Below are 20,812 nucleotides of genomic sequence, written 5' to 3'. Positions count from 1 at the left end.
GAGACTTCTAGCCTCAGATTCCAAAACTTAGAATTATCTCCAGTTGTTAGACTGGATCAAGAAATTTTTCATGAGTAGAATCCCTGTGCGCCAGTAGGTGGCGTTGGTCGGGTCCACGTGGCATCGTCTGCGCTGGAAATGACGTACGCAGTGCCCAGCTAGGCAACACCCTAGTACGCTGACTGTTTGTTTCCGTGCAGACAGCGCAGATCCAGAGAGTGCCACCCTCAGTCAAATTTTGAGTGCCCCTTTTCAACTTTTTATCAAAGTTTTTTTAGATTTGTCTCCTGGTGTGGCAGGGATGTCATCCAGAAAGGTTGGATTGAAGCCCTGCTGGGTCTGTCACCAAAAAATGCTTGTGACAGACACACACCTAGTCTGTCTCTGGTGCCGTGAGCATAACCATAGTGCCAAAACCTGCGTCGATTGTCGTGCCATGTATTCCAAGGCCTCGAGGAGCGATGCCTCAAAATCCTTGCAGCTTGACGTCCAATGCTGCAACGGTCTCGATCCCAGTCGAGAGGAAGGTTCCGGGATGGGTCGTAGAGCCATCGATCTTCATTGCAGTCAAAGTCGTCCCAATTGCATACTGATCTTCTTCCTGCATATTTGCCCTCAGCACCAGTCTGGCCCCCTGGATCCACAGATAGTTCTAGGCTGGCGCCGGTAGTACCAACTCAACCTTCACTGGTGCCTGCCACACTGACTGAACCCCGTGCCATCCCCATTCTTATCCCCAACACCGACATGGAGGCGGATGAGCGTCGTCGATGTTGACTGGAGCCATGCCATCCAAGCTATATGCTATTTCTGTAGGCTAGGGAAGTTATGAGAGGGGCCACTGGACTCTGAAGAAAACCAGCCCCTAGATCCCACTGAGGAAACCTGGTATGAGAAATTGGCAGATGCCAGTGGACTGGACACCTCCTCAGACACTGGCGTGGTTGCACCTCCTGCTTTGGCTTTGGATGAAGGAGCCTCCTTTGCTGTGGTGGTGAGGAGGGCAGCCACTGTCCTGGACCTTACGCTGCCCTCCTTGACTGTCAAGATAAACGTCTTGATGGAGGTGCTTCAACCATCTAAACCGCTTCTCCAGTTTAACAAAGCCCTTGTGGCCGTCCCACGCCCTGCTCAGGACCCCCTGTGAACAGGACGATTGTCTGACACCATCGCCCTGACCAAGGGGACCACAATTTTCTCACACAGCAACCCACCCCAGAGAGCTTGGTGGTCCACCCTCCACTTGCCTGGAAAATCCTGGCACATTCCCTACCACCCCACCGGATTGGGTATCCAAAAAGCTGGATACCTAGGGCAACAAGATATTTTCTTCGACCAGCTTGTTACTGCTGTCAGTGAACACTGCCTGTCTTTTGGGCCGTTACTCCCATTCCCTCTGTGATATGGTTCCGTAGGTACTGCCTATGGTCCCAGAGGAAGCCTGGGTCATACTCTCCCAAGCTATTGCTGACAAGAGAGATTCAGCTAAGTTCACAATTCGATATGGAATGGACATGACCAAATCGCTAGGCAGAGCGGCCTTACAGTGTCATGCCTGGCTCAGTGGTGGGATTCTCTCTGACATGGACCTGATCTTGGAGGGCACTGCAGCAGCAGACCCCTCACCCTTCCCCAACCAGATCTGATAGCAGTGACAGATGGGTCCCTTCTGAGATGTGGCGGCCATCTGGGTGAGGTGGAGATCAGATTCCTCTGGTCTCTGGCAGAATCCAGACTCCACATCAACGTTCGGAAATCCTAGCAATCTGGCTGACATTGAAAGCCTTTCTACCCTCCATCAAGGGAAAGATTGTGCAGGTGTTCATGGACAAGAAACAACGATGGGAGCACACTGTTAGCCTCTCCTCTAGATCGCCCCTCTGCATTCTGGTATATGCAGTGCGTGTAACTTGAAGAGTTTGGGAAAAAGTTTGTGAGTGTTTCACCAAAGTTGGTGTAAGAAAGTACTTGATATTTCCATGGACAACACCACTGCTATGTGGTACTGCAAACAGGGCAGGGTTGTGTACCCTTCGTCAAGAGGTCTTGCTCCTGTGGACATGGCTGGAATGTTAGGGCATTTCCCTGGTGGTTCAACACCTGGCGGGCTCTCTGAAAGGCACAGTGGACAAACGTAGCCGAAGATGCTTAGTGTATCACGAGTGGCATCTCCATCTGGAGGTGGTGCAAGGTTTCTTTTAGAAGTGGTTTGAGCCTTGGTTAGATCTGCTTGCTACCTTGGAGAACACACAATGTCAGATGTTTTGTGTGCTGAAGTTTTCAAGATGGCTCTCGCTCTGAGAATCTTTTCATTTCGAGTAGAGATCAGGCTTCCTGTGTGCCTTTCCGCCATTTCCATTCCTGCCCAGAGTTCTCAAAAAGATCATGAACTGCTGGGCCCAAGTTATTCTTGTGGCTCTGGATTGGGCTCTGAGAGTTTGGTATCCTAAGCTGTTGAGCATGGCCATCGGTTCTCCGATCAGGCTGCCCCTTTGGGAGAATCTACTGTAACGGCAGCAGGGGAGGGTTTGCCTCCCAAACCTGTCAACACCTAGTCTTCATGCATGGCGATTGAGCTGCAACATTTGACCTTCCGCCTGAAGTCTGCAATGTTATCTTGGCAATCTGGCGTCCTTTCTGGTGGCAATTGCATCTGCCCAAAGAGGCAATGAGCTGCATTCACTGTCCTCTAAGCCTTCCTACATCTCATTTTTCTCTGACAGTCTGCTCCTTTGGACTTCAGCATCTGTCTAGCTGAAGGTAGTCACTGTGCCCGATCGGGAATTCAAGAGGTACGAACAGTTCGGGAAGGTGTTCTCGTCCCTCAGTTTGGGACTGCGGTCAGTTAATACCGCATGCCTCTTGGGCCGCTATACCGACACCCTGTGGGACGCGGTCGCGGACGTGCTGCCACAGTGTCCGGAGGAGGTCCGGGCAAAACTCACCCAAACCCTTGCGGAGGGTTGAGATGCAGCACGGTATTCCATCCGGTGTGGGCTGGATACCACGGACTCACTGGGCAGGGCGATGGCAACGACAGTGGCAGTTCGACGCCACGCCTGGTTGAGGTCAGCCAACTTTTCGGCCAATGTCCAGGCCACTCTGCTGGACATGCCGTTTGATGGCCGTCGCCTCTTTGGCGACAAGGCAGACCATGCGCTTGAGCAATTTTAAGGACTCCAGGGCTACGGCCAAGTCTTGGGCCTCTCGGCCCCTCGCCAGCAAACGGGTGCCTTTCGCTCCTTTCGTGGCCAAGGAAGGGGCGCCCCCTCACGTGCTGCCAGCCAAGTGCCGCAGAATGTCCAACAGCGTGGTGGCGGCCGTGGAAACCGCTGTGGCGGCGGTGTGGGACAACGGCGCGGCCAGTCCACACCTTCCCCCTCAGCACCTGCCTCAAAACCCTCCTAGTCCGTGCTTTCAGGCCCATGTGACGCCAGTGGGGGGCAGGGTTCGCCATCACCTCTTCCACTGGCGCACCGTCACGTCGGACAGGTAGGTGCTGCAAATCGTCCGAAGGGGCTACTCCCTCCCCTTCGAGGCGACCCCTCCAGCCATGCCACCGCAATTCCACTGCGTGTCGGGGGATCACTTGCAACTGCTGCAAGAGGAAGTCACGGCCCTCTTGGCCAAGGGGGCCATTGAGCACGTTCCTTGGGCCAGAAGTAGGGTGTGGTTGTTACTCCCACTACTTTCTGGTACCCAAGAAGGGCAAAGGGAGCCTACGCCCTATCTTGGACCTACGGAACGTCAACGGCTACCTCCGGAAGGAGAAGTTCAAGATGCTGACTCTGGCTGAGGTCTTAGCTGCCCTGGACCCAGGAGACTGGATGGTAGCGTTGGACTTGCAGGACGCCTATTTTCACATCCCCGTCCTGCCGGTCCACCGGCGTTACCTCAGGTTCACGGTAGGCCACGAGCACTTTCAATTTACCGTGCTCCCCTTCGGCCTTACCAGCGCCCCACGGGTGTTCACCAAAGTGATGGCGGTGGTCGCAGCCCATCTGCGCAGGTTAGGGGTTTCAGTCTTCCCCTACCTCGACGACTGGTTGTTGAAGGCGGGCTCGCCCCAGACAGTCATCAGCCACCTCCAGACTACGGCCGACCTCCTGCATCTTCTGGGGTTCTCCATCAACATGGCGAAGTCACACCTGTGTCCCTCTCAGAAGCTCCTCTTCATCGGAGCGGTTCTGGACTTGGCGCAGTTTCGGGTTTATCCACCCGAACAGTGGGTTCGGGATATTCAGGCTTTGATTCCGATCTTTCAGCCTTTATCCCGGTTCTCGGTCAGGTTGACGCTGTGGCTTCTGGGGCTGATGGCCTCCTGCATCCTTCTGGTGCATCACGCCCGGTGGCGGATGCGGGCTCTACAGTGGAACCTGAAGTTTCAGTGGGCCCAGCATCAGGGCAACTTGTCCGACCATGTCCTGATCTCGGAGGGCACTGCAAAACAGCTGCAGTGGTGGCTCACGGACCGCGAATGGGTCAGTGGCAGATCCCTCTCCCTACCCCACCCGGAGCACGTAGTTGTGACGGACGCGTCCCTGCAGGGCTGGGGAGGCCACATGGGAGAGGCGAGATCAGAGGCCTCTGGTCTCCGGCGGAGTCCCGGCTCCATATCAACCTTTTGGAGCTGCGGGCGATTCGTCTTGCACTGAAGGCATTCCTCCCCTCTGTCCGGGGGAGTGTAGTGCAGGTGTTCACGGACAACACCACCGCCATGTGGTACTGCAACAAACATGGCGGGTGGGGTCGTGGACCCTCTGCCAGGAGGCTCTGCGCCTCTGGCAGTGGCTGGAACATCAGGGCGTGACCCTGGTGGTTCAACACCTGGCAGATAAGCTGGACGCCAGGGCGGACGAACTCAGCCGACTGCATGATGGATCACGAATGGCGTCTGAATTCGGACGTGGCGCAAGGCCTCTTTCAGCAGTGGGGGAGCTTTGGTTAGATCTATTCGCCACAGAAGAGAACGCGCAATGTCATCAGTTCTGCGCGTTGGAGTTTTCAAGGCGGCACTCAGTCGGGGACGCTTTTCGTCTCGAGTGGAGTTGCGGTCTATAGTACCCCTTTCCGCCTATACCACTTCTGCCCAGAGTGTTAAAGAAGATCAGGCGTGACCGGGCCCAGGTTATCCTTGTGGCTCCAGACTGGGCACGAAGATACTGGTATCCCGAGCTACTCAGCATGTCAGTCGATCTCTCAATTCGTCTGCCTCTTCGGGAGGACCTTCTGTCGCAGCAGCAGGGGACGGTCCTCCACCCGAACCTGTCCAGTCTCCACCTGCAAGCTTGGAGATTGAGCGGCGACAGTTGAGGCCATTTGACTTGCCTCCCGAAGTCTGTAATGTCATTCTGGCAGCCAGGCGTCCCTCCACAAAGTCGGTATACGCCTTCGGGTGGAACAGATTTGTGGCATGGTGCACAGCAAAGGATGTGGATCCTCTCTCTGCCCCTCTCTCTGAGGTTCTTCTCTTCCTTCTTATTCTTGCCCAGCAGGGCTCTGCTCTGGGCACTCTCAAAGGCTACCTTTCTACCCTTTCCGCCTTCTTAAGGCTACCTGATCAGCCTTCTTTGTTCAAGTCCCCCATTGTCAACAGATTCTTAAAGGGCATCACTATGTTCCCTCCTGTTCCCTTCGTGATGCCCCAGTGGGACTTGAATCTTGTACTTACTTATCTGATGTGTGCTCCCTTTGAGCCGCTCCATAACTGTCCTCTCCGTCTTCTTACCTTGAAGACTGCTTTCCTGGTTGCCATCACCTCTGCCAGGAGAGTGAGTGAGCTCCAGGCTCTTTCTTCTACACCTCCTTTCCTCTCTGTTCATCTGGACAAGGTTGTGTTGCGGACGAGACTTTTGTTCCTACCCATGGTTGTCACGGCCTTCCACATTGGGCAGTCCAGTACCTTGCCCCCCTTCTTTCCGCCTCCGCATCCCTCGAAAGAGGAAGAGAGGCTCTACCGTCTGGACCCAAAACGTGCGCTCTCTTTTTATCTAGATCGCACATGCCAGTTCCGGATGGATGACCAACTCTTCGTTGGTTACGTGGGCGCTAAGAAGGGAAAGGCGGTGCACAAGCGGACCATCTTGCGGTGGATCATCTTGTGTATCCAGGCGTGTTACTCCTTGGCAAAGAAGGAACCCCCTGTGGGTCTACGGGCTCATTCTACTCGGGCCACGGCGACTAGAACTGCCCTGGGTGGAGGAGTACCCTTGCAGGACATATGCCAGGCAGCTACGTGGGCCTCGCTGCACACGTTTGCGAAACATTATTGCCTGGACAGGCAAGTCCGGAGGGATAGCTTCTTTGGCCGTTCTGTCCTCCAGGACTTTCTGGTGTGATTATTGGTTCGCAGACCCACCACCGGGGTTGGTATTGCGGGGGGATCTATTCTAAGGTAAGGAATCTATCACTAACGTGTCTCTTTCAGATGCACAAGTTACTACTTGTGTAACGATATATCTGTAAGAGACATTAGTTAGTGATAGATTCCTTACCGACCCACCCATCCTCCCTGTTCTGCGAACCGATATCTATGGTTAATGTCATCCCCTTTCAGGGCCCTAGTTTCATGGCACCAGTGTTGGTTCTATCATGGCTCTGCATATCTGGCGCGGAAAAGCTGTGTATCAGAACTGACGTCAGCGCGCATGGGCGGCGTCTAAGTACTCCTACAACGTCATTCCGGCGCTAATGACGCCGACGACGGACGCGGAGCCACGAACGACACCTGCCAGCGCGCAGGGGTATTGCTACGCAAAATTTTCCGGATCCAGTCGTACGCCTGGGGATATTCTAAGGTAAGGAATCTATCACTAACTAATGTCTCTTACAGATATATCGTTACACAAGTAGTAACTTGTGCGTCAAGTATACAGGATATCTAAACAGTATTACTCCCACCTCTCCCACACCGCAAATCGCGGGGTGGGAGGAGCATACGCTTGGATCGCGTTCTGCTAGCTTCCCGGACAGCGTTTCACTCGCCATTCCAGAGGACAGATTCATTCGCCTCGTGCCTCCTCCCACCCCGCGATTTGCGCGCTACTCCGACCATTGAACCGATCACTCCCGGACAGCGTTCTTCGTGTCTGTCGGAATTCCTAGAGTACAGAATCAATTGACTGGTGTGGTCTCTCATCCTGAGATTCACTCTCAACCCCGATCACACCAAACGACTCCGGACATCCTTGACCTCCACCTTTGTTTCCATGCAACCTAGATGGCATTCCGGGCATGACAGCCACCTAGCATTGAGACGTCCTTCGAGACCTCTCTGTTCGTGTACCCCTGCTTTGCTTCCAATTAATTTTTCCTACGCACTGCTTACAGCCCCTCAGTCCTGATGATGATCCTTCCCATATGGATCGAAACGCCGTCGACTTTCCAGCAAAACATTAGGCGCCCCTTCCTTAGTGGTTCTGAAAAATTGCCAAATTGTAATACAAAAATGAATTGTTTGATAAACCGCTCTGTTTTTAATCACTGTATATAAATATTTTCACTACACACTTTGCGCCGTTCACGCTGCTTTCACTGTCACTTTCGTCGCCGTAGTGCCACCTTCTTTTTGCACTCGTGCACCTTGTACATCTTTGGGCTGTCACTTGTTATTTATTAATTACAGTGCTGATATTAACTGTAACTATAATTGTCCTATTCTACGTAAAAATGTTGATAAAATGATGCCTTGAGCACATATGAAAATCAAAATTGAGTTTCCTTGTTCTTTGATGGATAATACTGTATAGATATCCTGTATACTTGACCAAAATAATACCAGTTGGGATATTGTTTGTTGTATACATTTCTCTACCCCAATCCCAACAAGGTTGACGGGTTTTCACTTCTGTTCTTTATACAAGGAATAGTCCATCAGCATGGTTCATTGGTTAGACGTTAAGCCACGTGTTAACATGCTAGGGAGGGTCAGGAAGAGAGCTTTCTTTATGTTCTGTCAATGAGGTCTCTGTGATAAGTATCCAGTGTACCTCTGAGCCTGGAACGAAGGAAGACCCAGAACAGGTTCATTTTTCAATTCAATCGTTCTGCAGTGGGGGCGTCTGTCAGAGCCTCCAGTCATTGCTTCTTCTTGAATATCAGCTTGCACTACTGATGCTTCATGTTAAAATGTATACTTGAGATATGATTAGGATATGGTTTTAAATTATGTTATGGATGCTAGGCACCTTAAGACAAGGGTTGCACATTTACTCTTGATAGTTAAATGTATAGTGCTCCACGCTGTAGAGATGGCAATTAAAATCGGCCTTATAGAATAATTGTAGGGCATAAGAAAGATAATATATGCAACATTTTTAAGGTATTCTGTTAATGGCTTCTCTTCCTTATGCTGATGTTTTTTAATGTTGGACTTTCAAACTTTCAGGTTCAGATATTTCTACAGCAAGCTGGTGATTGTTTGGGATTGTCCTCAGAAGAGACTGGTTCTACTGAAATTATCAATGAGTCCACGACCAGCAGTGACTCTGAGGAACATGAACTATGTGTCAGAAAATTCCCTGTCCCTCTACTGAGGATTCCACCTTCAACTTCAGTGCAAAATGAAGTGCCAGTTAGCTCTGGAGTCTGTACATCCGAAGGGGGCAACACAGAAGAAACTATAGAGGAAGTTGCATCTGAGGTGTCGTATGAACTGGACAGCCAAAGAGAGTTAGTTGCATTGGATATTCCCGATTATCTTCAGGTAGAAGCAGAAGGTGAGAATATGTAGCATTTATATTTTGTGATGGTGTACAGGAGTATCCAATTGACCCAATCTCGTGAATGTAATTGTCTCGCTCGGTATGTCCGTCAAATCAAGTTTGTGGAAGAGCGGCTAAATGTTTAAGCCAGTTTTGAGGCTTTGAATATTATTCATCATAACCAGGATAATATTATGCTAGGATAGTCCTAGAAGCAGTGTGTTTCCACCACTTTTTCTTATTTTGGACCTTAAGAAATTTCTCCTCCCCAGTGCACTAAAGCTGTCTAAAGAAGCCAAACCACATGTCCTTTGCTAAGGTAATGTGCCTTTGCTTTGTTTGTCTAGAACCTGCTAATGGTGGACTGACTATATTGCCAATCAGTTCCTGACGTTCACATTGAAAAATATCAAACACCATCATAAGGCAACCAAATGCAAGTCACTGCTGTCCCTGGCATCTGGGTCTAATTGTGGAATAAGGTTTTTCAAACAAGTGTCATGCATCGTCAAAAGCTAGTATAACCAACAAGGAGCTCATAGAATATATAGGGAATTCCAAATTAATGGGACACCCTTTCAGTCTTCTCATATTTAGAAAGTGTTCATCTACACATTTTGATACTAAATGAAAGTTCATACATCATCAGTGTATTAGCAGATGTAACAAAGATTTATCAATTCGCACCCTATCAAAGTTGCTTTTTTTTCTAACTATATTTCCTCTTGATTTGATAGGTGCATGAGTTTTATGGTTTGTGCTATCATGTATTTCACATTTGAAAGGTTTTTGGAGCATTTAAAATACAATTCTTAATTACTTCAAAATAGTGTGATAATAAATCATTGATTTCTCTGATGTTTATATAGTGGTGACATTATACTAAATTGAATCAGTCAGATAATTTGAGTGCACGGTGTGTTGTATCCAAATTCAGAAATTGGAATTACATGTTTGGAACTGTTTCTCAGTCACATAAGCAAGGTTTTTTCCTATTCTGGTATTGTATATCTCTGATGGATACTTCTAACTGCAGATTCATCACCTTGTGAATATTTCCAAGTATCAGACTGGATCCGGAAACTTTAAAGCAGTAATTCTGTGTGCCAGTAGGTATCATCATATGTCTCCACACTGACTTAGTGCCACTCCAGAAGTGAAAAACAGAGCTGCATATGAGCACCACCCATGCTTGCAGAGGTCGGTTTCTTTCTTTCCACATCTTCAGACATTGATCCGGAGCTCCACTCTCTTATCTTAGACAATTCTTTTTTTTAACCCATTCGGAGTTTGGAATGCCTTGGACTTGTAGGACAACTCCAGGGCCTGTGACAACTGCACCCAGATGAATCCAAAGGCCATATGGGACTGCCAGATGACTGTTGGCAAACATCTGAAGACTCAGAACTGCGCCCTGTCAAAGTTGAAAGGAAGGTCTGTTCCCTCTGCCTAAGTCATTCCTAAGGAAGGTCCTCCTCACGCCTAAGTCTTCAGGTAAGTCAAAGTAAAAGCACAAAAAGTCTAGCGAAAATCGGTCCCTTCCAGCTACTCTCTCCAACTCCTGAGAGGGTTTCATTATGTCACCCGATCCTGATCCGGATCTCCATCAGCGCCAATCAACAGTCTGGTCCAAATGCATCCCTCATTTTCAGTTCTGTCTCTAATGTTTTCGCGATTAGAGGCCTTCAGAGATGCTGTGCTGCACATTTTCAGCACATAACCTGTCCCATCTGCTGCACTTTGGGCTCTAAGGATCTGCAGGGGTCTCCAGTTAGGCTTCTGCTGGCGTTTGTTGCCCTGGGAACCTCATCGGGTACAGCACTTGTGCCGATTACAGTTTTGCCGCTACTCCCTGAGCCTGTTCCTTTTGCATCGATGCCGGTTTTGACCACACTGGAGGATAATTTGCATCCTACTGAGCTGTCCGACTCTGATCAGAATTTACCACAACTTTGACCGGAGCCATGTCTAGCTCCGCCAACAGGCTATCCATCCAGTTTTTACATTTTGCCAATACCATGTGGTAGGGCCCAAAAGTTGCACAATCTATTTGGTACTGACTCAACACGGACAGTTTTGATGAAGGGGATGATTATGTCTTCCAATATGCCCGTGGCCTGGATACATCTCCTGACTCTGACCTTGTGTCACCTCCTGGTCCAACTACTGAAGAAAGCACCTTGTTTGCTGTATTTATGAGAAGGGCGGCACAAGTATTAGATTAATAACTTCCCTCTATGGCGGTGAAGGCTATGTTCTGATTGATATACTACAGCCTGGTCAAGCCCTCTTAGGGTCCCTATTGCCGTTTAATGAGCTCCTCGTGGATATCCTTTTGGGCACTTGGACAAAACCATATTCAGGACGGGCAGTTAAATATGCATTTTCCTCCACCTCATCGTCTAGCACAGGCTATCTGACCTTTTTGAGACAAAGACCTACGCCAGAGAGTCTGGTGGTGCAGATGTCCACAAGTAAAGTTAATCCCAACGCCTTAACTACCACTTCACCTGATCATGAGTCAAAGAGAATCAAACCATTTGGCAAGCATATTTTTTGCTTTTACAAGCCTTGTGCTGTGCTCCGTAACCACAAGATGTCTTCTAGACTGCTTCTTCTATGCCCTATATAACATGGTGGCCTAGGTTTTACTGGCAATTCTGGATCATCTTCGGGCATCCCTAACTCAAGCTGTTCAGGATGGCTGTAATGCAGCAACATTTGTGATCCTCTTTGGCTTGGACACAAACATCTGTCTAGGTTAGGAGATGGATACAAGTGTATCACTTTGGCGTCACACCTGGATGAGGTCTACAGGCTTTTGTGGGGATGTCCAAGCATCCTTAATGGACATGACATTTGATGGCTCCCACTTTTTGGGTGACAAAGCGGATTCAGAGCAGAAAAGCTTTAAAGAAAGCTGGGCCACAGTAATTTACCTGAGTGTTTCTATCCCCATCAGACAATTCCAACAGCAGTTTATTCTCCTTCATGGCTATGATTGGGGTTTTCAGTTTTGCCAACTCCAGACCTAGCCACCAGTCTGACGGGTCTTCCAACCCTTTTGTGACTTAGGCCATGGTTCTTAAAGTGAATGGCAAGTAGTGCAGGGAAAACGTGCAGCGAAGTCCTGTGCCCTTCCTGAATCTGCAGCCTCAAAACTTGCCAGCACACAGCCACTCTTTTGGAGGCAGGATCCAGTATTTCCTCCAATGGTGGTAAGTCACCAATTCAGACAAGTGGATCATCCAATTTGTACATTGGGGCTTCGCCCTCCCATTTCTTTCCTTACTTGCCAGACCTTTCACCACCATCAGGACAGCTGACAGAAAACTACCTGTCCGTATTTTTTTTTTTAAAGATATTTTTAATATTTTATAGATCTGAACAGTCACCATTAACACAATAGCAATAGCATATAAGATCTTACATATAATGCAATTATAATTGTTATATATTAGTATATCCACATACATTTATTCATAAATGTCCAAGTCTATGTTGTTCTCGCATCTCCATCTCTACCGTAGGAGAGATGCATATCATCCCATGAATAGTGCCCCATTTTTTGTCACATTTCTCGAGGCATCCCCTGGATTTAAACACTTCTTTTTCAGCAATCATGCATTTGTCTAGCTCCTTAGCCCATCCTCTATCATTCGGCACCTTCGCAATCCCCCAATGCATTGCAATTGCCCGTTTCACCAGTGTATAACCCAAAGTGATTCATTGTTGTTCCACTTCACTGAGATCTGTTGCCTCCCAAATGTTCAGCATCCCCAATTTGGGCATCAGGTGGATATCCTTCCCCATGACCCTGTGCATATGACTTGTGCCTTCTTCGCAAAGGACCCTAATTTGCAAATATTTCCATAGAGTGTGGTATAAGGTAGCCTCCTCGGTGCACTGTCTAAGGCAGGATGCTTCATCCCTATGCCCAATTTTCATAAGTGTGGCTCCGGTGAAATACGATCTGTGCAGTACTTTCAGTTGGATAAGTCAGAACTTAAGTGGAATGGCTGATTCTCTCGGAGACATAATTGCAGTTTGCTAATCCTTGTCCTCTAGTATGCCTATATCAGTCTGCCATTGTTCACGGAAGCTCCTAAGTGGGTCTGGCAACATATTGCATAACTTGCGATAAGTCAGTGATACCGCTTTTTTCGGCAGTGGTTCAGAGAGTAATCTATCCTCCAGGGGGAGGATTCTGGTATCTCCCCAATCGCGAAGAGGGCTGCATTAAGAGTATGACAGATTTGTAGATAACGGAAGATCTCCACTCCATCCAAATTACCACCTGTCCATCTTGCAGCAGGTAGTTGAGGTACTTTTAGCCAATGAGGTATGAGGTTATAGAGACTGTTCCAGCCTCCTTTGGTAGGAACTGGTGTTATTCTTACTATTTCCTTATGCCGTAGGACAGGGAGCTTCATCCTATTTGAGATCATTGCCTTTGTAAAGACTTTCTACAGTAGGACAAATTTAAGATGTTTATACTAAACTAGGTCTTGCGTGCCTTAAGATTGGAGACTGGATGGTGCAGTTGACCGGCAAGATCTTTATTTACGTATCCCTGTCCTGTAGGCCCACAGGTGTTACCTGTGGTTCACATTAAGCCAGGAATACTTCCAGTTTGCAGTGCTCCGTTTACGCCACACAAGTGCCCTGCCTGTGTTGACAAAAGTGATGGCATTGATAGCAGCCCACCTACTGAGGTTGGGAATACAAGTCTTCCTCTACTTCGGTGACTTACTGCGGACTACCAATTATTGTGATCGTGCACCGTAATCATCATATGAGTACGTGTAGTAGAGGTATAGGTAGAATCAAAACAAGACCCCAAAACAAACTCCCAAGTCAATGTCGGCTGTGGTCCAAATGCACTGGAAAGTATTGTTATATACTGCATCATTTTCCACGGTTTATTAGGGGATAGCATTGTTACCAGTAACAGTGGCTGTTTTAAGGCCTTCACCACCCCTCCTACAATGTGAAAGCCTCCTCTCCAAAGGGCAACAGACCACAATGGAACTCATCACTCTCTTTAATTACAGAAAGTGCAAAAGGGGCAAAAAAATTGCTTCACCACAAGAAAAGATATCAAAGTGAATATTTGCTAACAAGTTAAACCTGGGCCCCCATGGAGAGCCAATTCCCCCTCGACTTTTTGGCAACATTAGGATAAGCAAAGACTGGGGGAAAAAACATAACGCTCTAACATTTACCTTGCAGTTAGCATGCAGCTCTTACATGACAGTTAATAGCTCACTGTTCTATGAGAGGATTTTAACTTATTAACTGCAAATAACAGTAGGGTCTCTCTGACAAAAGCAGTAACCCATTGATCTATTTACAATATGTGCACTTTGTGATCTGCATGGTACATGTTCTTAGCAGCAGATACATTAACCCTCTGCGCTTAATTTCCATGAGTCAAAACGTCCACTAGACAAAACACCATCTCGCTCTAGTAAGAACATTAATCGTTCAAGTTATCATGACATTTTTGTTGTTGCCGAAAATTGTTGGAGGCCAGGAAGGAGGCAGCAAGCGCTTTTAAAACCCTATTATACTTGCAAACATGACGTCCCCACCTGAAGTCGGCGCCAGCTGTGGTCTGTGCAGGTAACAGCGGTGGGGCCTTGGAGCCGGGTAGGGGAGATTTCGAGGGACGATGCCGAGGTAAAATTATGTATTTAATTTTCCCTCAGAACTGTCCCTTGAAATCCCCCTTATTGGCCCCTCTGCCCCACCGCTGTTACCTACACGGACCACGGCTGGTCAGTACCTGCTGTGGTCACACTGCCCTAGAGCCACCTTGCTCAAGGGTCCTGTGACCTCCGTAAGAGTCACTGTCTCTCTATGGTGTGCTGCATCATAGGCCTGCCTGCAAGACTGGAGGTGAACTTCAGAATGAATTGTGGCTGACAGGCATCAAGGTTAACGCACACTTGCCACTGCTAGGGCCCACCTGGTTGTGCTAAGACAACAGGGCTTTTAAGATATTGAGGGGCCTTCTAAGGTCTATCAATGCTCTCCATCAGGGGGAGTGGTCTGGTGGACTGGTCATGAAAGCTGAACCTGGTCCCCAGTTCCAAATTCAGCAGGTCTGACCATAGTGCTTCATCATCTCCCCACTGAACACCATATTGACTCACTGACGAAACTTGCACTACACTGACCTGCTATAAACACCTTGATGTGACTCAATTCAAATTATGCACTAGACAAGCAATATGCTACCTAAAAGAAAATTAACAACATCCTAGAAAAAGCAAACACTTACAGGGAATGCAAGATTAAGTAAAGCATATGAAGTGTAAGCAGGAACAACATGGTTACCTTTTTAGGTCTTGCATAGGCAGGGCGCATGCGCTGTCTCTCCGACACATCTGGTAATCTGTATAGCTAGGGTAATCCCGCCTGCTGCTTGCCTGCTGCTTGTTATTTGCCTGTGCCCCTGTCTGTTTGAAAACCTGGCTTGCTACTGGGCAATTGTTCCTGTTCTCCCTTCTTTCTGTTTCCGCTTTTCAGCTAAGCAGCACCGACTAAGTACTATCTTCCTACGATGTGGGTGTTTAAGTATTCCTCAGAGGACTACTTTTTTGTTTGTGGATCAAGTTACGTGTAAGGCTGCTTGCACTTTCACTTTCAATATGCGGGCGCTCGATTTTGCTTGCTCCTGCGTACGTTTTTTTAAGAGCGCTGTGCTTCTGCCGAGCGCTGTGCTTCTGCCTTTAAGACTGTCCATTAAACAAAGATCAGAGCATTGCTCCCAGGGTGTTTGTCTCCGAAAAGTAACCAACAGAAATAATGGCTACCCCTCAGTAACTGGGTGCGCCCACATTCCTTTTGTTCACCGAGCGTGCGGGTGTAATCCTCTTATTTTTTGGCTCCTCCTTGCATGGTGTAAACTAGTGCTCAGAATGTTGTACCGAGGCTGGGGCTCGAACACAGAACCCCAGCTCCGAAGTCTGCCGCTCTGACTGCTCTGACACGTTTTCTCATTCTGGGGATCCATTGTGGAGTCTTTCTTTGTTTGCCTCAAGCCACACCTTTGTAGCAGCCCTTTTTCTGGCTTTTTGTTGTTTACTTGTTGTTGGGATTCTACGAGCACCAGTTCCATTACACAATGACTGTTTCATATTTTTTGTAGACACGGGGAGATTAATAGGCAGCTCAGGACATTACTTAAATTTCTTTAATTGACCAGACGATTAATCTACCAGTGTCTATAAAAAATATGAAACTGTCATTGTATAATGTAACTTGTGATCGTGGAAAGCGCTGCCGGTCACCATCACCATTTTAAACAATCCGCATTAGTGACAGCAAAGCTTGTGCCACGCTCGTGCAATCAGCTGGCAACGATACACGCACTAACATTTTTATTTCTAGTGCGTGTATTGCTGACAGCTGATCGTGGCACAGGCTTTCCTGTCCCTGACAAAAATGCCTGCAAACAAACTGACTCCTCCAATATGAGCAATCAGTTGCCTTTGAAATTAAGCGCGGTCTCCAAAGGCTCTTTCTGGATCTATTTTCTGTCACAGATGGCAGGACAAGCTCTTGTAATCCTAGCCATGGAAGCATCTATACTGCAGCTTTCAAACTGCTGCAGGTAGAGGAAGGGATTTTCAGAGCCACTTTAACCTGTTTCCGGCTCAGTGAAGTGGGAAATACAAGCAGAGATCTGCTAGCCAGTTTCTAGTGCCACTGCTGAAAGCCAGAACGACTGATTCTAATCAATGAAATTTTATTGAGAAAGCCCACCATTGTGAATAAATTTCTTCAGAATGGGCTAATTAAAATGGCTGTGCTCATTCGTTAAGCCCATCTGCCACCACTTGGGATTGGTGCATTTGTGTACTGTTGGAGATGGCCGTGGGTGGGAGTACAGAGATCCTTGCACATCCAGGCTTGTATAAAACCATTTCCTTTAAAAGTGTCTACTTTTATTAACAAGATATTTGTGTTTGGCAAGAAAACTTGTTTATCTGGAGGACCGATACACATGGGTTTCCATTACGATCGCTAGTTCCCAGGAGCTCAAAACTTTACCACTGCTACACCTCCTTTTGCTGTCTCTCAAAAGGATGTGGCCTCATGGCCAGAGCTTCCAACTTTGGAGCTGGAGAACCAGGTTTGAGCCTTGGTGTTAGCTCACCACCCAGTGATTCTTGGCAAATCACTTAATCTCCGGTGCCTACCTTATGTGGAATTATTTGTTAATTCAAAATGTTCATTTCAGTTTCTTGAAAAAATTATTTAATATAACCCTGGTAAATTTCTTTAGATTTCTTTAATTAGTTTCCTCAAGGATTTGTTGTTTTCCTTCAAAGAAAGTCTTTATTCCATTTTTCCAAATATTTTTGTGTATAAAAAGACAGCTAAAAACAGCCAACACTTTGTGTTATTTCTATTGGAACAACTTCAGGGCTGTTGATCAAAATGATACACAAATGTAAAACTATTTTGTGAAAAAAATATTACAACCAGCCGTCTTGGTCATTTTGTTTGTGCATACAGTCATTGTTCAAAAACACAAAAATGCCATAGATAATCGCATATAAGCAACATATACCAGCTCTATGACGGCATTGCATGTTTAGCCTCAAATTTACGTGACGTATTGACCATGGCTAATGTCTGCTTATTTGGTACAGAAATGTAATGTTACAATTAATCAATACATATAAACATGTACCTGGACATTTTTTATTTAACTACAAGGAGCAAATGAATTGTTTACATTATGCACCCTATTGAACGCATTAAATCACAATGCAATAGGTCTGGCGTTTGTAAGAGTTTCAGCTATTGGCATTCTAAATAGCAATGCCAATTATTTATTTGTTTTACCCCTTGACCGCGGCGCAATTCCGTAGCAGTGCTGGCAAATTAATGAGTGGATGGGTCCGGACAGCCGGGGGCCGTCCTCCACACACGACCACCGTGACGCTTGACGGCTCTTGGCCGTCACGCACAAACAAAGGGTTACAAACCAGCAAGCAGTGTTTAAACACGCACTTTGTACTTATAGGTTCGAGGCATGTGGGCTGCTGAATTCATATCTGTGCATAGATCGCCGCCTAGGGTTGGGTCCGGATGATTGCACATTGTTGTCCTGGAAGAGTCTTCAAAGTATCACGAGATAGGTGGCTCCTCCCCTGGACTACAGTGCGCATGGGCATTCTCTCCATCCTCAGATTGTTTTTTTCCGCCATTGGGTTCGGATGTATATTTGTTAACTCAAGTTCGGAATCTATGACAAACTTTATATTTGGCCAAAAGGCCTTTAGTTATCGTCGGTATTGTCTTTGCGATCAGTGCCCAGTACTTGTTCCAGCTCTATCCTCGAGCCAGACGTCAAAAAGAGCCGTGGCTTTTCAGCACTAAAGGCCCGGTCGACGCCAGAGGCCTTATCGACGATCCATTATGGAACGGAGCCCGTTCAAGAGATGTCCCGTTTGCAACTCCAAGTATCCTCACGTCGATGTCCACCGGGTGTGCAACAAGTGCCTGTCTCCGGATCACGATGAAGCCAGCTGTATGGCTTGTTCTCGGTTCCGCTCCAAGAAGACGATTCGCCTTCGACGCGCAGCGCGAAAGGAGGCCCAGCAGACGGCACCTGACCCGGTGAACATCTTCGATGCCGAGGAAGATGAGGGAGTCGAGCAGGAAGTTCAAGAGAACCTGTCTGATCCTGCATCGGAGATCGACTCCAGTTACGACGCAGATGTGGAAATGGTCGATAATGAAGACGTCGTCGACGAGGTAGGAGACGACGATGAGGCCTTTGGGGCCGTGGAAGATAGCTCGAGCGAGGAGCTAGGCCCAACCGTTGGTACGGGGGCCGAGACTAAAACACTCTAGAAGGCTCAGGTCGAGGGATCGCCACATGGCCTTACTCAAGATCAAACGCATAGTTCTACAGCCTCGCCTCAAGGCCCGGCTACGGACATTTCCAACGAGCCATCGGTTGAATGATCAAAATCGAAACCAAAAGCATCGGTGTCTACAAAACCGAAAGCACCTGAAGCGAAATCAAAACCGAAAGTACGTATTACTTTGGTCTGATCCAAAGCTTCTGAACCATCGGCACCGACGAAACAGAAGAGTGTTATCGACCCGAGGAGGTCGCTAAAGGGTTTCGAGCCGAAGGCCGGGGCACCGAAGAAAATGGTCAAGGACATCGACCCGAAGAAGGCGGCGCCGAAGGCCCTAGACACAAACAAGGGACTCGAAACTCAGAACGTTCTCGATCCTAAACGTCGACTCGACAAGGCTAAGGGCAGTAAAGACCTCGAGTCCACGACTAGCAGTGGCTCTAAAGACCCCGTCAAATCAACACAGCCATCCGCCTCTTTTTCGAAGCAGGTGTCGGACTCGCTGCAACGCATTAAAGAGAAGGCTATTCCTGTCGGACCGAAGGCCACTCCACCCCCGAAGCCAGTCAGTAAACCTCCGAAGTCGTCGGCACCGATTAAGTTCACACTGCTGCTGACAGTGGTACCTAAGGCCTAAGACTGGCGTCGAAGCAGCCAAAAAGGTGTCCATAGGGCCGAAGCCTACAACTACAGAAGGGGCCACCAAGCATCGGCAGCCTCTGCAGGAAGATCAGTCGAGGCAATTCATGACGCTGAGACAGGTAGACTTTCCATTTTCAAGCGAAAGATCGCCCCAGAACAGCCTATGGAGGCATATAAAATTCCATTGAAGAAAAAGAGGGATTCTGCTACGTCACCTCTTCTTTTTGAACCTCTACAACCATATGGACAAGACCCTGCTCCTATCTCCCCCACACACTCAGATTTGGATGTAGGGGATGGTGACAATGAGGATTACAGTTATACTGTAGTCACTGATCCAGAAGATCACACTGAACCCTGGGCAGACCCTGTTGACCCAGGGGATCCACAAACTGCCCCGGACAGTCATGTATATGCTATTAAAACCTCACCTACAGAAGACACTGCTGCGTTTAATGCACCTATTGAGAGGGCAGCAAAAAATCATGATGTCCAGCTCCATGCTGACCCTATTGAAGAGGACTTTTTGTTTGACACCTTCTCAACCTCAGAGAGAACTGTCAAGACTCTACCCATGCTAAAAGGTGTCCTGAAAAACGCTGGAGACATCTTTAAGGAGACCACAAGGGCAAGAGTAGTAAATCCCAGAATTGAAAAAAAAATACAAACCAGCACCTGTGGACCCTACGTATATCAAGGGACAGTTGCCGTTGGACTCTCTGGTTGTTTCCAATGTTCGTAAAAGATCGAACTCGCAAACAACGGGTGATGCTCCTCCCCCTGACAAGGAATCTAAAGTGCTAGAAGCATCAGGAAAAAGGGTGGCAGCTCAAGCGGCCAATGTCTGGCGAATCTCCAACACACAGGCATTCTTAGCCAGATATGACAGGGCTCATTATGATACACTCGAGACCCTGTTACAACACTTGCCAGATGAGTATAAGGAGGCAGCAGAGATGCTAATACAAGAAGGGAAACTTGTATCAAATGCATCCATTAAGTGTCCGCTAGACGCAGCAGACACTGCAGCCAGGGCTATTAATATAAGTGTTATGTTACAAAGACACGCCTGGCTGAGAATCTCTGGCTTCAAGCCTGAGATACAAACCACCATACTCAATCAGCCGGTTAACCCTGATTACTTATTTGGCCCAGAAGTGGACACCACCTTAGAAAAAATTAAGAAGGACACAGAGACTGCAAAGTCTATGGGGGCTCTACAGTCTCAGCAGTTCAGGGGTGGCTCTTTTCGTCGCTCAAACAATAGATGAGCTTCCAGAGGCCAGGTGTCCCAGCAGACACAATACAGTAAAGGAGGCACTCAGAACACCTACAGCAAGAACAATAGGGGTGGCTATCGTGGAAACAGCACCATGGGCAGAGATCGTGGAAACAACAACTCCCGATCCTCCGCCACTAACAAACAGTGACGTCTTGTCACTGCCCCCGACCATACCACACCGGTCGGGGGGAGACTACAACAGTTCCTGCCGGTCTGGAAATCCATCACTACAGACAGGTGGGTGAGGCAGCTTATCCAGTACGGTTATTGTCTGGAGTTAACATCCACTCCACCCA

At 47.9% G+C, this 20,812-nt stretch overlaps 1 protein-coding gene across 1 annotated transcript in view; it reads left to right on the top strand.

Annotated features, from left to right (window-relative positions):
• The window catches only part of TGS1 (trimethylguanosine synthase 1), a 167,460-nt gene that overhangs the window by 107,124 nt on the left and 39,524 nt on the right, over positions 1–20,812 (top strand). Inside the window, exon 8 of the mRNA XM_086949788.1 lies at positions 8,387–8,717. Coding sequence (XP_086805914.1) covers positions 8,387–8,717 — 331 coding nt within the window. The remainder of the gene's footprint in view (positions 1–8,386; positions 8,718–20,812) is intronic.

The sequence above is a fragment of the Lissotriton vulgaris genome, unplaced genomic scaffold (assembly GCF_964263255.1).
Source record: "Lissotriton vulgaris unplaced genomic scaffold, aLisVul1.2 SCAFFOLD_3828, whole genome shotgun sequence".
Lineage (NCBI taxonomy): Eukaryota > Metazoa > Chordata > Amphibia > Caudata > Salamandridae > Lissotriton > Lissotriton vulgaris.
This window is presented reverse-complemented; position numbering and strand designations above follow the sequence as displayed.